General features: G+C 40.0%; 1 protein-coding gene across 3 annotated transcripts in view; it reads left to right on the top strand.

Moving 5' to 3' along the window:
• Window positions 1-2,102: 2,102 nt before the first annotated feature.
• Window positions 2,103-16,446, top strand: part of CRYAB (crystallin alpha B) — a 73,512-nt gene continuing 59,168 nt past the window's right edge. Inside the window, exons 1-2 of one of the 3 annotated variants that reach the window (XM_044081006.1) lie at window positions 2,103-2,348; window positions 2,442-2,647. In XM_044081006.1, coding sequence (XP_043936941.1) covers window positions 2,456-2,647 — 192 coding nt within the window. In that variant the 5' untranslated portion in view covers window positions 2,103-2,348; window positions 2,442-2,455. Of the gene's footprint in view, window positions 2,349-2,381; window positions 2,648-16,446 lie in introns of those variants that run through there. The other 2 variants (XM_044081005.1, XM_044081007.1) reach the window with 2 other exon arrangements.

The raw sequence follows: 16,446 nt of genomic DNA, 5'->3' as shown, positions 1-16,446 counted from the left end.
TAATACCCCAAATGAGTAGCATACAGTGGCTCTGGTGAGCTGAATGAACAGGGAGAGCAGCAGCAGCAGTCATTGGTGGTTGGAAAGGCTGGATGGCTGGACAGTCCACACCAAAAAGGCATGCATATTTAAATAGGTATAAGATAAATCAGTACTTTTGCAAATTAATATGTGGTAATATACTACAGAAAGAAAAATTCTGTACAGTGGTTTAAAAGGTTCAACCTAAACTAAAGGCTGGTTGTATGGATACTCAGCAATGAAGGCAGTTAAAAAATATCTTTACAGTTTATCTATTAGATAGGAAAATGAGGATGGGGTCAAATAACATTTATATGCCAGCAAATTATTTGCCTCTGTTTTTCTAATAATGTTTTCAGCATGGCACTATTGAATACACATACCTGGGTTCATTAGCTAGTCATGAACTAGTAGCTGCCATTTTACAAAGACAGAGAGGTCATTTTACACTGGTCTTGATATTCAAATCAGAATCATTTTAGAGGTGCATTTGGGAGCACACATACCAATCCCTATATGAGGATGCAGGTATTAGGATGAAACAGCTTAATACAGTATTACATCTGAATGCTTTTCATTTTCAATATGCAAGACATAGAGTAAAGGAATGGCTTCTGTCCTCCAATTTTTCCAGTCAAAGGGATGATGGTGTTTTTTTTTTTTCTCAGTCTTTCTAAGGCATACCTCTCAACCTCTTAAAGCAAGAAATCTGAACAAAGACATAAATAATGGGGGGATAAAAGACCAAAAATAGGGACACTTTTGAAACATTGCACTTACAAACAGACAGTTGATAGAATAACAGGTTTTGCATTAGCATGAATTTTTGGAAGGGTGTGAAGTCTGAAACTCATGTCTGTCATTATTTTCTGACTAACCCTCAATGATTTCCCAGTGATTTGCCAGAAAAGCACAATTTTATGAGAAACAGACCAAAAATATGAAGCAAAAATCTGGACATTCTGCGAAAATCTGTACAGTTGAGAGGTATTACATCACAATTAAGGTCATAAGGCATCAAGCACACTAAATTACATAAGGTCTGATGTACAGGCTCATCTCTAGAACTTGCTTTCATTGCTTGATTGCCTTTTTTAATTCAGTTTCATGTGTACTATTTAAACTTTATGTCACTATACTATCAAGAATATTTTATCCTCTTAGCTGTTTTATTGTCATTTCTGATCACTGCATTGCACAGAGTTCAGAAAGCTAGTAATTTTGAATAACTATCATAACATACACATATAACATATAAATCACATTTAAGCTATTTTACTGTATAGAATATATCTAACTAAAAATATTTAATTGTTTTCAACTAGGTGTAACTAAAAGACAAAAGAAATATTCCTGTTTTGCTAACATAAAAATATATTTTAAAATAATCCTGTTAAGAAATCATTGAATCCTGCTTTGCTCTGCAAATCAGTCTAACAATTAAAGTGGTAAATATGGGTTTCATTCCCACAACCTCAAAGTAAATCATTTAATAGCCTACTGATCTTGTCTTACCCTGTAGAAGTAAATACAAATGTCTTGAATGTGTTACTCAAAAGCCAGAAGAAATTAAAACTCGGTTTCCTCTATTGTCATTCTCTGTCCATTAAATTTATTTCAGAATTTTATCCCAAAGTTTGGATAACCGGAATGGTGATGCAGCTAATGATTCAGATGAGGCTTTCATGCCTTTTAACTTTCGCACAAGAGACTATATGGGGAAAATATAAGGAATCAAACATTAAAATCATTTATTGGGTAGCTCCCAGAAAATTAAACTGAAACCATACTAAAAATGACCTTCCTTTATTTATGGGAACATTGTATATAGCAGATAAACAACAAGGTTAATTAAAAACTCACAGAACAGTAAGTGTAGATTAAAAGCTCCAGGAAAAACACAGTTGACACCTTTACTAGACCATCATATATATCATAACAGAACAGGTGCTTGGATTGCACACGCCTTTCATTAGTAGTTAAGTATTGTGGGAAAACCTGAGACCTATTTCTGTTCTTTAAAGATAAGTTGCCTTGCTGTGTTCAGTGTATATCCAGACTGAGTGACTGAAATGGTTCTTAGTATCACACTGTGCAACTTTGACTTCCAGCCAAGTCTGCAGGGCTCCTCTCCAAACACAGACCAAGAACTGGACAGCACAGCCTCTCTTTCACGAGACAAAAATGAATTTTTTAAATAATGCGAACAAAGGACATGTGTCAAACTGAAATCCCTCAAATAATCAATCTTTGTTATGTGGAATGAGCCAGTGAGGTTGAAGAACAAAAACACCTTACATCAGTTTTCCAGAAAGTTCAAAGTGAGGGTACATGCCATCAGTGAATATATATAAAGCACTTTGTAGTTGACTGTATACTGAACTAAAGCTCACTGTTCTTCTGTCGTTTATCTGTTTTAGCACTGAGTGACAGAATGGATGTGGCAATTCAGCACCCATGGTTCCGCCGTTTTTTGCCTTCTTTTTTTTCTCCAAGGATCTTTGATCAGAATTTTGGGGAACATATCCCAGAAATAGAATTACTTCCCCCAATTTCTTCTTCTTCTTACTATTTCAGATTCCCCTTTTTCAGGATGCCAACCTGGATGGAAGCTGGCCTAGGCGAGGTAATAATATAACATTATTTTCTTTGTGACTTGTTAATTTTTTTTAACTTTTTCAAGACATTACCACTATCTATAGCTTGGCATTGTAGCCATTACATTATGTGGGGTGTCTAGCCTGTCAGCAATGTTTCTATGTGTGTTATTTATGTTGTCTTTGCCTTTTTAAATATTTATTTGTATAGTCAGGTGCACACTTGTGGTATATGCCATTTTAATTGTGGCAGTCTTAACATAGCCTCTCTTAACATTTTAACAGGAAGATACTTAGATTTATGACTTAAACTATTTTTTGAATCCAAACCACAGAGGTGGAATAATCTTGACATAGAAATACTGTAGCTTATAAGTCCACGCTTACGTATGGAGGTATTTAAAGGTGAGTTTATTTTATTTCATTTCCAACAGACATGCTGTAGTAGTTTGAGGTGCTGTTAAGCAAGTTCTGCAGGCAGCTAATTCTATTCAAAATATGATGAGATTTTATGAGAATGTTTAATATGCGTGCGCGGTGCATACATGCATGGGTGTGTTTCACGGAGCTTCAGTTTGCATTGTGGTAAACCAGGCATCCTTTAATATTAGACTTGCTTCATTCCCTACTTAGATATCAGTTTGACTAGTATGCACATTTACTCCAGTTTCCAGTCCGTTATGTAAATACTCCTAGTTAACCATTTCTTTACTTTTCATGATACTCAACAAGTTACTTTGCAGGGCTCCAAGTATCAATTCAACAACTCTGTTTTTCACTATGTCGTTTTATCTTTATGTACCAGAAGATACTAGATGTATAACCCAGGTAAGACTGCTTATCAGATTTCAAACCTGTGAAATACTTTTCATATAAGGCATTGTCAGTTGTTGTTTGAAGATGGTTAAAACCCATAAACACACGTTTATGAGCAGGATGTTTTTCCTTCCTAAGCCATTTTATTATTATGCTCATCAAACTAACTGGAATGTGTAGGTGGTTACACTTCTTGCCTCTTGAATTACTTCTTCACAGTTGAATTTTCACAGTCTGCCTTATGACATAAATGACTGTTTAGTTAATCAGGAAAGCTGTGTTTCTCTTACACAATATTTATTACTCTATTTGTTATGTGACTACATAAGTGCAACTGTTCCAACAAACAGTTTTCATTTGTGACCCAAAGTATTATATATAGTGAAATGATAAAACCTGCCTAGGGAACCAGGCACATTCTCCTATTGTTTCCTGAGATAATGTTTTGTGGGAGCTTCTCTGAGAGTGGCCAGTTTCTGAACTGTCTGTCACTAACTCCTTCTATTTGTTATGTGACTACATAAGTGCAACTGTTCCAACAAACAGTTTTCATTTGTGACCCAAAGTATTATATATAGTGAAATGGTAAAACCTGCCTAGGGAACCAGGCACATTCTCCTATTGTTTCCTGAGATAATGTTTTGTGGGAGCTTCTCTGAGAGTGGCCAGTTTCCGAACTGTCTGTCACTAACTCCCAAATTCTGTGTTTTCCCAAAAATTATTTTTGTTAGTATAATGAAACTGCAAGATCACAGTCCATGTGGGCTTATCAACATTTAAAGTAATTTATCAGTAGCATACTATATTTTATTTTTAGGTGGATGTCTTATGTGTGGAGTTTGCATGTTTTCCCCATGTTTGTGAGGAGTATCATCAAGATCTCAAGTTTCTTCCCCTACTCCAAAGACATGTCAAAAACCTGTCCTTAGTATTTTCTGCCTGTGGTTGAGTCTCATTGTATGTGTAGGTGTGGGTATTCCATGTAATGGACCAACATCCCATACACAATTTGTTCTGTCTTTCAGCTATTGCATGTCTGCATTAAAGCCATGGCCATGAATAGCATATAAGCAGTTATAGAAAATCAGTAGATAGATAATTTCTCAGTAGAGAACAAATGTGACACACTTGAGTTACAACAATCAAGTTGTAGCAGGTTTCTTAAATATTAGTTTGTTTATATAGCATTATTGGTTAAGGTTTATGTATAGCAATGATCGTAGAGGTGACACAGTCCTCTGTGAACAATCATGCAATAACAAATATCTCGATTTTATGCAACATTTTGTCAAATATAGTTTGTCAAATGCAGAGATATATTTTACTTACAAAAAATGAGATAGGATACTAATCCACTTCAGCTGTAACGTGGAAGTATCCTGCATAGGTATTTAGTTTTAAGAAATGTGCTCATTTTACAAAGATGATCAAAATGCAAAAAGATTTTTTTTTTATTCTTTTTTATTCTTTTTTTATTCTCTGATGTTTGTGAATTCTTATTCGATAATATTGAAAGGTATTGGCAAATGCTAAGGATCACGAATTTCAGAGAACTTTTGTTACTAATGGAAATAATCTACAGATGGTACAGTGAGGTGCATATGAACTTTTTTTCTCGGGTATGAGTGTGTTTATCACAGTTTAATATTCATAATCTAATCTAATCTATTCAAAATCTAATATTCAAACAAAATTCTGAAATTCAGTGGTGTGCTCTCTAATCAATACATTCTTCTTTGTCAAGCCATTCAACCCACAAGAGTCAAACTAGAATATTGACCTTCATAACAGTTTAGCCAGATAGGGAAGAAGGGGGATGAAAGGGCATAACCCACACAACTCTCCGGGGAGGGGGGTTGCAGGTGTTCAGACACATAAGGAAGGTGTGATTTATCCAATGGACACTTATCATGCTTGAAGGGAGAGGCATAGCTGCTTGCAGGCAATACCCCTTGAGAAAGTGAGGGACAACCAGAATGGACAGTCCATTGCACATCCCCTGTTGGCTACACTAGCCATTCAGTCAAAAGAAGTTATAGATCTTAATTATAAAACCCTCAAACCAGCCCTGATGGGTATTTAAATAATGCTCCATCCTTGTTGAACCTCACTCCACTGATAGGGAAGGAATGGGATTATTGGTCAGGAGGGGGCTAATGGTCCACAGGCGGAGGGGCAAATAGTGAAAAAAAATAGTTTAGCAGTAGCTGACTATATAGCATACAGGAATGGAGTCCTATGTCCTATATGACCCAGGTTTAGCTAGCATTTTGTGCATGGAGGAAGCAGAAGGAGAGGGCATGAGACAATGATCCCAGATCACCCCTCCAAGGGGGAGGGAGTTCATGGAATCCGACCTCCATTTTGGAACAATAGACTGGTAATACAGCTCCTCCTACCTGGCACATGGAGAGATCATGTCTAGCACGGGATGTACATACACACTGAACATTGTAAGTGTGTTGATGTGCACATTCATGCTGAGCTTGAATATGTACTCTTAAGAGTGTTCCTGGGTAACAGACTGACACTGAAGGACCAGGTGTCAGCTGTTATTAAATCCTTGTATTTTCAGCTAAGGAAGGTATCCATGATTAAGCACCTGATTATAGAGCCCACCACGACCCAAGTCTATATGATGTTGACTCCCTACTACCTGGTTCTCCCCCTTGAGTCTATTGGGGAGTGGCTGCTGATGATCACACAGATAAATCTGGAATCTTTGGGCCAGTGTTCCTTTTACAACATGGCTTTTTTTCTGTAACATTGACTATATTCCATAGTGTGGGCCTATAATACTAAGATCCCTTTTAGTTCATCTCTTCAGAACAATTTACTGTAAATGCTTCCTGGAAGGTTGTTTCTTGAGGAACCAGTGAGTTGAAGTTTCTGTACTTTGAAGTGCTTATACATTCAAACAGATCCTGCATAGGAAATTTCCAAAAGCTGAAAAATGGAGCAACATACCCACAAAGGCATAGACAGAGATTTTCGGGTCTCTATTATATTATCAAAAAGACAAGTCAGCGAACAGCACTTGCATCGAAAATGCAGTTCAGTGAACTGTTCATAGTGAGATCTTGGTACAGTGAAGATCGGTAAATTTGACCTTTCCTCACTGTAGTGCGATCTCAGAGTTGGTATATATAATTAGCAGGGGGGGGGGTACAGCCCCCCATGAGAGCGAAATCGCTGAACAGCATTTTCCATGTAAGTGCCATTCGCTGACCTGTCTTTTCAATAATATAATATAGACCCGAGATTTTCATTCTGTACTCACAACCTTTAATTGCTGTCCCCAACCCATCTCACATTCCATATTTGAACACCTTTCTCCAAGTGTTGCCCAACATACACTCTGTGCAAACTGTGCATTGCTTTTATCTATTGCATCTTACATAAATGAGAAGATGTTGTTTTTCAAATGAATAAGCTGCTTTCAAACAGACATTATATTAATTAGTGGGTGGTTATTACTGAGAGTTCTGCACATCTTTTCATATCTTTAAGCCTTCCTATTTCTCACATCTGCTCATAAATAAATTAGTCAGTTGAGAAAAATGAATCTGATTACACCCATGCAAACTCCATTTTTGCAGTCACTTAAAAATGGTGACAGAAAATTCTGGATGAGTTTATCTTTTATGCACTTCAACTTGTCCAGGCTGTGGGTCACTGGGAATGGTTGGGGACAGCCCCTTCTCACAAGTGGTCTTCTTAAAAAACTGGCAGAAATCCATCCTGCTTTATTTGTCTGTCTAGCACACCAGTGCATTGTTATCTGAATGCACTGAAAATAGGCCTCCCAGAAGAAGAGAAGTAAAGATCTGGGAGGCCAATAACACCAGACTTCTCTTCAAATCACTCCCCTGGAGATGCCCAGTAGACAGATGATCTCACAGTCTAAGCATGGGCCTGTGAGAGGACTGGCCCACTCATTGGCCCTGTCAATCAGAGATGATCAGCTAAATGAAATAACCATTCAGCAGTGGATGGCCAGTGAAGGAAACACGACAACTTTCCAGCTGGGGATGGTATCTGATGATGAGTAGAATATCTGATTCTCAGCAAACACAGAAACCATGGGGGTGCTGTTGCTAGGGTCCACTGGGGGCAAATAGCAAGATTGCACATTTTTTTCTTTGCTCACTGTCCTCCTTGTGGTACTATTGTTTTTCCTTCTGACATTCTTTATCCTTCTGGACTTATCTTGTTCAAAAGATGTGTGAAGTCTCTAACAGAAGAGTTTTGCCTCAGCAACAGCTAAGGACTGTTCCAAAAGGAGCTGTGTTTGTGCTAAAGATAAGGATTGCCCAACAAGAGGCTGTTTTTCTAAAAGAAATATGTTGATACTGATGTCAGTGATGCTGGGTAGTTCTGTTAAACCTTCTATAAATGCAGCAAGTGTTAGTTTGTTCTGGGTCTAGACAGTATAATCAAAGCAGATGCTCATCTGTGGTAGAAATTTGCTGCAGCTGCCTCTGCCATTTTTCTTTAGTCAGGATGATGATAAGAAGAATGAAAATATCGATCTTGAGAAAAGCAATGCATATTAACACAGCAAACATTAGAGTTTCACAATCTGAGCTCTTTCCTGAATGGAGGTAAAAAACTAAAACAATGATTCTTAATCCAACAAGGTCCAGTGGCTAGGTATGGTCCATTAATAGACCATAGAGTTTTTGAGCAGATAGCTGCTAGGCTATTTTTATTTATTTATTTAACATTTGTTAACTGGGAAAGTCCAACTTGGAACAAAGCCAATTTTCAGTGGAGGCCCGGGGAGAAATGCTCCAGGTGCATGTCTTTGTAACATGGGAGGGAAACGGAGCATCTGGAGGAAACCCACATGAATGCAGGGATGACATGCAGACTCCACACAGGAGGCACCTCAGCCAAGAATCGAACCGGAGAACCTCTTGCTGTGAGGTGACAATGCTACTGCTACACCACTACACTGTCCATCTGAAAAGCAAAGTCCTAAGATGTCCCCCAATCACAAGATCTGGAAATATAAGCACTTCAACCTAGAATTAAGTTTTGTTTGTTATGTGCAGTGATACATGCAATATGAATAAAAACATTTGACAAGATAGTATCCTTTCCACAGATTTATCTCCTCATGAAGGTTTCCTAAGACAAGAGATACTTCATCTGTTAATACATTTCTCTGACATCTAATTTTGTATTGCACTGTAAGATCAGTATTCATACAGGTTCATAGGTTCATGGGTAGTTACTAGGCTAAAAACCACAAGGGCCTTTTTAAGCCTAGCCATGCATCCTAAATATCTGACTAGCTCTGGTACCCTTGATAAGTGTAAACAGGGGCTTGGGAGGTAAAACATTTACAAGCAGGGGTCTGGGAGATGAACCATTTACAAGGTGACTGTGTCCATTATATACATAGGTGCCAAATCAGGGATGAATTTCCTGTCCCCTGTCCAAGTGTTGAAGTTACGCTTGAAATGGATAAGAGAGGAACTCTGTTTTACATGGATAATGAGTCTGTTCCAGAAAAGGGGTAGTCTCTGAGATACATACCTGTCTATCCAGCAGGTCCTATTTATATCACATGGAAGGTTTAAGTCTTTAGAATGGGTAACTCTGGTGCTCTTCATTTTGCATATACGCAGGAGGTCCATCAGAGTGGGGTCTGACAATGCCTTGTATGCCAGGCATAGATCTCCCCTAAAGAACCTGTAGGAGGCAGAATACAGGGATAAGGCCTTGAGGCGGTCTGCATAGGACATGTTACTTATGCCCTGTATTCATTTCATGAGGAACCTCTGTGAATTTTCCAATTGTTGGATATGCCTGGTTAAGTACATGCCAAAGAGGGCATTGTACTCAATGACAGGTCTGATGAATGCCTAATACAGTGGAACAATGACTTCCATGAACCCAGATACCATACTTTTGTTTATAAGTTGCACAGCATAGAAGGATTTCCTCACTACTGTAGACATGTGATAGTCAAAGGCCAGATTACTTGTCTGTGTGTGTTGCCAATTCCCTGATTGCTGCATTAACACTTATGGGAATGTTGTCAATATGATAGTTACCAGGGTTGAATGGCTTCCTGAAGGATACTATTATGCATTTCTTGGCATTTAGTTTTAGCCCATGGCTCTGGCAACAGTTGTTTGTCTGAGTCAGCCCTTCTTGGAGAACATTTCTGTCAGTCCAGAAAAAACAAAGAGTGTATCACCATAGATAGACAAAAATAAAAATAAAATCTTTAATGAACAATCCAACTGAAAACTCAGAAACAGGACAAGCACTTTTGGCATAATGCCTTCTTCAGATTCTGAAAAATAAATCCTGAGTGTCCATATTTAAAAAGCAGTCATCCAATCACTTAATAAAACCCTGGTCAAATGATCCTATTTAAAAATCCCATATGGGATATCCAATTAATTGCGATAGTCTTCAGTAGTTCTTCAGTTCAGCCAGTCCTAGGCTGGAAAAATGGCAAGCCTCTCTTCTGACCAATAGGGGTCTCCTCTGTTACTTCCTATTCACACCCATTCAACATAATTAAAGATCTTCTCAGAGTCATAGCTTCCCAATGAGACACAAAGAATAACAACCCGCCTCTTTTTCGAGCCTATCAGGAGACAGAGGTCATTTCTGTCATTGGGTGATTCAATGACATCTCCTAATTTGCAATCATCTGCATATTTAGTCAGCCAGAGGCCATTGACATTGACCTTGACTTCAGAGAAGTAAATGCTAAAAAGGAGCAGTTCCAGGACCGATCCCTGATGATTCCACTTGTGACTGGCCTCTTTGTAGAGGTGGACTCCCCAATTCTAACTTCCTGGGTCCTGTCTGTTAGCCAGCTGGCTATCCACCAGGTGACATAAGGGTTTGTACGTAACCTCTTCAGTTTGTCAACAATGCCTGAGTGGGTGATTGTGTCAAATGCCATTGCCAGGTCAAGGTATTCAGTATGAACCATTTTGCCCTCATCCATTGCTTTGATGACCTTCTTAAAGAAGTCCATGAGGCATGACCTATACTTGATGAAACCAAATTAGGTTGGCTCCAGTTTCTGAAGGTTTTCTATGTCAATATTGATCATGTCCATAATAATTATTTCCCTGGCTTTGCATATGAGACTAGTGAGGCTTATGGGGCTATAGTTTCCAGGGTTTGAAGATGGCCCACCGTTGTGCAGAGGAATGACTGTTGCTTTTGCCCATCTATGAGATATGAAGCCAGTTTGGAGGCTACAGTTACATAGCAATTCCAGAGGGCCTGATAGATCATGTTTCATGCGATTTTGTCTGGGCCCATTTATGCAGTGTTCGTGCCCTGAGAGAGAGAAAGAGAGAGAGAGAGAGAGAGAGAGAGAGAGAGCATTAAGGACCTGTTCCTTAATGATAGCAGGGAGAGTTATATTCAAAGATATTTCCTGAGGGAGGATTGATGGGGAGTGATGGGTAAAGTGTGAGCTGAATTTGTTAGCCAGTAGGTTTGCTATATCTTCTGGCTCAGGATAGGTGGCTCCATTTACAATGAGCTCTGTAAATGACTGTGTATTGCCTTTGAGGTTGTGGACATAGCTAAAGAATGCCTTGTGGTTTTCCTTGGACTGGGAGACCATATATACCTCAAATTTGGCTTTGGTAGACTTTATTTGTTTTCTGAGTTGCTTGTTTAGTTTGATGACAGTGATTTTATCCTACTGATTGCTGCACCTAATTTTTGCCACGATTTTCTTCCTTCTATTATACAGACTGTTGATGATGGGATTCCACCAGGGTGGCTTGTTTTTTGAATTAGTTCTGTACTTCTTCCTGGTGGGTATAGCTGCCTCTATGCAGCTATTAATATGCTTCTATAGGGTTTCTGTGAACAGTTCTGTGTAGGCAGCAGTGTTCTCAGTGTTTATGAGGGCCTGAAATTTTGCTGGGTTGTCACTTAATAGTAGGAAGTTAGCCTTAGAGTAGTTCCTGAATATTCCAGGGTTAGCTGGGGTTCCAGGTTTTATTTTGACTTCAAAGGAGACCATTTTGTCGTCTAACTTTACCAGAAAATATATTACACTAGGGTGTGTGTAGCACTCTCCCATATTAGTGAGGACCAGATCCAGTCTGGTTGCAACCCTTGTTGGTGTATTGCAGTCTGGTCCAAGGAGTTTTTGTTTACAAAATCCACGAGTCTCTGTGCCTGTACATTTGGTGTCATATATGATGCCCAGTTAATAGTGGGGTAATTAATTTCACCCATTAATAGGGATTTTGGGTTGGATGGTGTTTCCAATAAGTTTAAATACATGGTATGTGTTTCCTGGGTCATAGAGGGGGACCTATAGCTTGCAAGGAAGTGGTATTGGATTTTAACTGTGTTGATTTGAATGTGGAGAAGCTGAAGTGCATTCTGCTGCATTGTCCTGTTTGACCAGCCTTGAGGCACATTTATTTCTGACATAAATCGAGACACCTCCACCTTTAGTCCCTGTCTGTGTAGTAGCTGTTCTAAATGTGTGGAAGGCATTATAACCTTGCACTATCAGTGTGCTCTGAGTGGCTTTAAACATGCCTCCATGACTGCACAGATTCTCTAGGTTGAAGAAAGCTTCTAGGGAGTAGAGTTTTTTTGTTTAGATTTCTAGCATTGAGCAGTAACACCTTTAGATGTTCTTGATTTTGATTTTCTCTATTGGAAGTATTTTGTTTGGCATTTCCTAAAGAAAAGGTACTATGGGGTGGGCAATGTTTTAGCTAATATTCAAAAGCCTAGAGGGGAGAGGTTAATAGGTTCATATGTGTGTACTAGGCTAATGGCCCTGGAGCCTTTACAAGCCTAGCCCATAGAACTGCCCTGGCATCGTGCCACCCGACGTTAGTTCCCAGTGTCTCTATCAAGTCGAGCCACTGGAGTGATCCCTGGGGTGAACTTTATATTTCCCATCCACTCATCAAGATTTCTCTTGAAGAGGGCCAGTGAGGTGCTCTGCTGGACATGTATGGGAAGTCTATTCCAGAGCATGGGCAGTCTCTGTGTTATGAACCTGTCCCTCCAGCATGTTTTGTTGATTGTGCTAATGAGGTTGAGGTCCCTGGAGTGTGTGGTGTGGAGGGATTGGGATTTCTTTAGATGTGGCATTTCTAACAGAGCTGGGTTAGACATGGCTTTATAAGTCAAGCAGAGCTCGCCTCTTAGTAGACGATATGAGACAGAGAGTAGCTGGAGTTTTTTGAGTCTGTCCATATACAACATGTGTTTAAGGCCTAGGATCCTCTTTGTGAGGTACTTTTGTGGCCTTTCCAGCTGTTGCATGTGTCTAGTGAGGTACATGTCAAATGGGGCATTATACTCGATGATTGGCCTAATGAGGGAAGAGTAGAGAGAGATGATGACCTCTTTCTTCCTGGATGCAAAACCCTTGGTAATGAGATGTGCCACATAGAAGGACTTTCTGAGCACAGTGGTAATGTGGTTGGTCGAAGGAGAGGTTGCTGTCAACCTGTGTCCCCAGATCTCTTATAATGCCTTCAGTGTTCAGTGGGCTCCCATCAATGTGGTAATTAGTGGGAGCTGAGTTTTTTTCCCAAAGGGGATGACGATGCATTTTTTTGGCATTAAGCTAAAGACCATGGTTTTGACACCAGTCATTGGTCTCCGTGAGGCCTTTCTGTAGGATGCCTACAGCACTTAGGGAGTTAATAATGACTCCCAGCTTGCAGTCATCTGTGGACCTGGTCAGCCAGAGTCCCTCCATGTTCGCCTGGACTTGTGAGAAGTAGATGCCAAACAGGAGAGGATCCAGGACCGATCCCTGTGGGACTCCACTCGTAACTGGTTGGCAGTCTGACTTGCAGTCCATTACTTTCACACTGTGGGTTCTATCTGTGAGCCAATTTGCAACCCACCAAGTGATATAGGGGTTGATGCCTAGTTTGGTGAGTTTAACAACAATTCCTGAGTGGGGAATGGTATCAAAGGCCTTGGCCAGATCAAGGTGGGTTGTATGAACTGCCTTGCCCTCATCCACAGCTCTGGTGACTGACTTAAAGAAGTCAACCAGTTTGAGCAGGCATGATCTACCTTTCACAAAACCAAATTGCGTGGGATCTAGAGTTTGGAGATTCCCTATATCCTTGTTAATTAGGTCCATGATGATGTGCTTTATAGCCTTACATATCAGACTTGTCAGGCTAATGGGGCGATAATTCCCAGGGTCTGTAGCCACTCCCCCTTTATGGAGAGGGATGACTGTAGCAGTGTGCCATTTGGTAGGGACAAAGCCTGAGGTGAGGCTGTGATTGAACAGGGCACACAGATGTGGTGCCAGTTCACTTTATAGTTCATATAGAACACATCCAGGGATATTGTCGGGTCCCATGGAAGCTGTATTGTTGGCCTTGGACAATGCAGCTTTAACCTGTGCTGCAGTAATGCTGGGTGCCTGGCATTCTTCCAGTATTGTGATTGATCCTTTAGAGGGTGAGAGAGGGATAATGTTAGCGCTGAATCTGTCGGACAGTATGTTGGCAATATCTGTTGGCTCAGTATAGGATGTACGATTGTGCAGTAACTCAGAGCAAACCTGGGTATTGCCATGGAGATTTTTCATATAACTATAGAAGGCTTTGTGGTTGTTTTTAGTGTCTGCTGCATGCAGACCATCCTTGACAAAGCAGCAAGGTCTTTTGACCATCTTCTTCCATGTTGACAAATATTGTACCCCCTTAGAATAATACCAGAACTTAAGCCAGTTATTAAAGTCAGTCATCTTTTCTTCATATTGTGGCATCATCCTTGGAGAAGGTAAAATGCTAGGCTCATACCAGCCTGGGATACACATTCCAAGAGCTCCAAGATGTCTCTCTTCATATAGTCTAGGGAGGTATGTCTCAGGTCATTTACACACCCATGGACTATGACTAAGTCATAGTGGTACTTGTGGTCCAGTGACCTGAGTGCGTGCATAATGTGCTGGATCCTGGCCCCTGATAAGCTACTGACTGTGACTTTCTCCTTACTTAGCCTGGTGAGAGTGACATCAGTGTGTCTCACAATGGAGTCTCCAGTGACTAGAATGTTGGATTCTAAGTGGTTTGCGTTATGGGCTTTGAAGTAGAGGCTCCATGAAATGCGGCTGTATGTGTTGTGAGTGTTGTTTTGAAAGAGTGCATTTGGGATGCTGAAGGTATTTATATGCACTTCATCTAGGAGGTCTTTGGGGTTTAGGTTGGTTACATTTAAGTGCCACAGCATATGTGGGTCTGTGTGTCTGGTTTGAATTGTGCATGTTAGGTGCAGCGTGTGTACTATTGACAACCTTATTGACATTAGGAGTGCTTTTATGTGAGAGCTTTGCTTCCAGTGACATTGTGTAAATACATCTCTCACATACCATATCAGTTTGTTTGAGAATTAACTGGTTGTCAATAAACATGAGGCAATTTCTACATTGCCTCAGGATGCCCATATCCACCAAGCTGGTAATGGAGATAGTGGGAAAGTTCATAATCATGGCAACAGACCCTTTTTTATTGATTAGACAGTTGGAGTGAGACTATAAACTAATGTCAGGAGTATCTGGTTTGCAACTCTGGAGGTAGTGCTTGTCCTATATGCACCTAGGTATTGGTGAAATCTCAGTGGTGCTTTTACAGGAAAAATATCAACTCAAGATGTCTGTGGCTATACAGGGCACTGCAAAACACTTGATGGAAAACTAATAAGTAGATCCTGATGATTCACTTATAAAGTATTTAGGCAAATATTCTGAAGTTAAAAGCCAATCAAGCAGTATTTAACTGAAAAGAAAAAAATAGCTTATCAAAAGTGATGAAAAGAGGAGAGTCACCTGAATGGTTACTGCCTGAATGCTACTAGTACTTCTCTCACCAAAGCTTCACTCTGTGGGATACAATGCTTCTTTGCTTCTTCTCTCAACAGAAGCAAAACAGAACTAATCCCAAGATGAGAGTCAGACCACAGCCTGTTTGGTGAACCATAGTCTCGTCCCATCTGATGTAAGGGTCTGTAGGCTTGTTATAGCCTTTTGCTGGTAGATGCCAGACCAATCAGGAAGGTCAAGCACAGACACTCACTTCCCAACCAGAAAGAGTTAGGAATCAATGCACTCTACTCCTTCTCTCACCAGGAGCAAACTATAAGCAAAAATTCCAAACTGGCACCTATGAGGCAGTTATTAGACTTTACAGTGATCAGCAGTCCTCAGGAAATAATGTTCCTATGCGCCTTCTCTCACTAGGAGCAAAACAGATGCACAAATCCCAAGATGACTACTGAGAGGCAGAATGTGCCTCTCTAGTAATTGGTGGTCTTGGAGTAGATGTTGCAGATTTTAAATACAAGATGGAAAAATGGTTTAATATCTTAAGAAATGCAGTGTGCACTAAGCAGTTAGATATTAAAGAGGGGGTAACTTAAGTTTAAGCTATCAAAGTGGATAGCCACTGATTTTAAAAGAGCAAGACAGACTGGAAGGGGTGGGCACTTTGTATTCTGGTTCTGTGGAATACAGTGGTATGGACAATAAATTTAAATAGCTGAAGGGGATTGACTTCACAAAATGATAATTTTGTGCTTAATCTCAATAGGATCATAGGATCATAAGATCATAGGAGGTTACTAGGCTACTGGCCCTAAGGCCTCTACAAGCCTAGCCATGTTATACCCTTGTTCCCTTATGGACCAAAATATATAGTCTATGTTTGTGTGTGAATCTAAGATCAGCACTGGCTGCCCAACTAAGTGGGACATTGGTGAAAACTCCAGAGTAAATTTATGGTTTCCCATCCAACTGTCCAGGTTAGACTTAAATAGTATCATTGAGGAGATCTGTTTTACATGAATTGGGAGTTTGTTCCAGAGGAGTGGCAACCTCTGGGAGACATATCTGTCTCTCTAGTATGTCTTGTTAATATCGCAGGCTAGGTTAAGATCCCTAGAGTGAGTGAATATTGTCCCACTGGAATTGCGGATGTGCAGCTTTATCAAGGCAGGGTCTGTGACTGCTCTGCAG

Source organism: Protopterus annectens, chromosome 8.part0, assembly GCF_019279795.1.
Source record: "Protopterus annectens isolate FY-2018-M chromosome 8.part0, PAN1.0, whole genome shotgun sequence".
NCBI lineage: Eukaryota > Metazoa > Chordata > Ceratodontiformes > Protopteridae > Protopterus > Protopterus annectens.
Note: the sequence above shows the minus strand (reverse complement) of the source record. Positions and strands in the feature narration are given on the sequence as shown.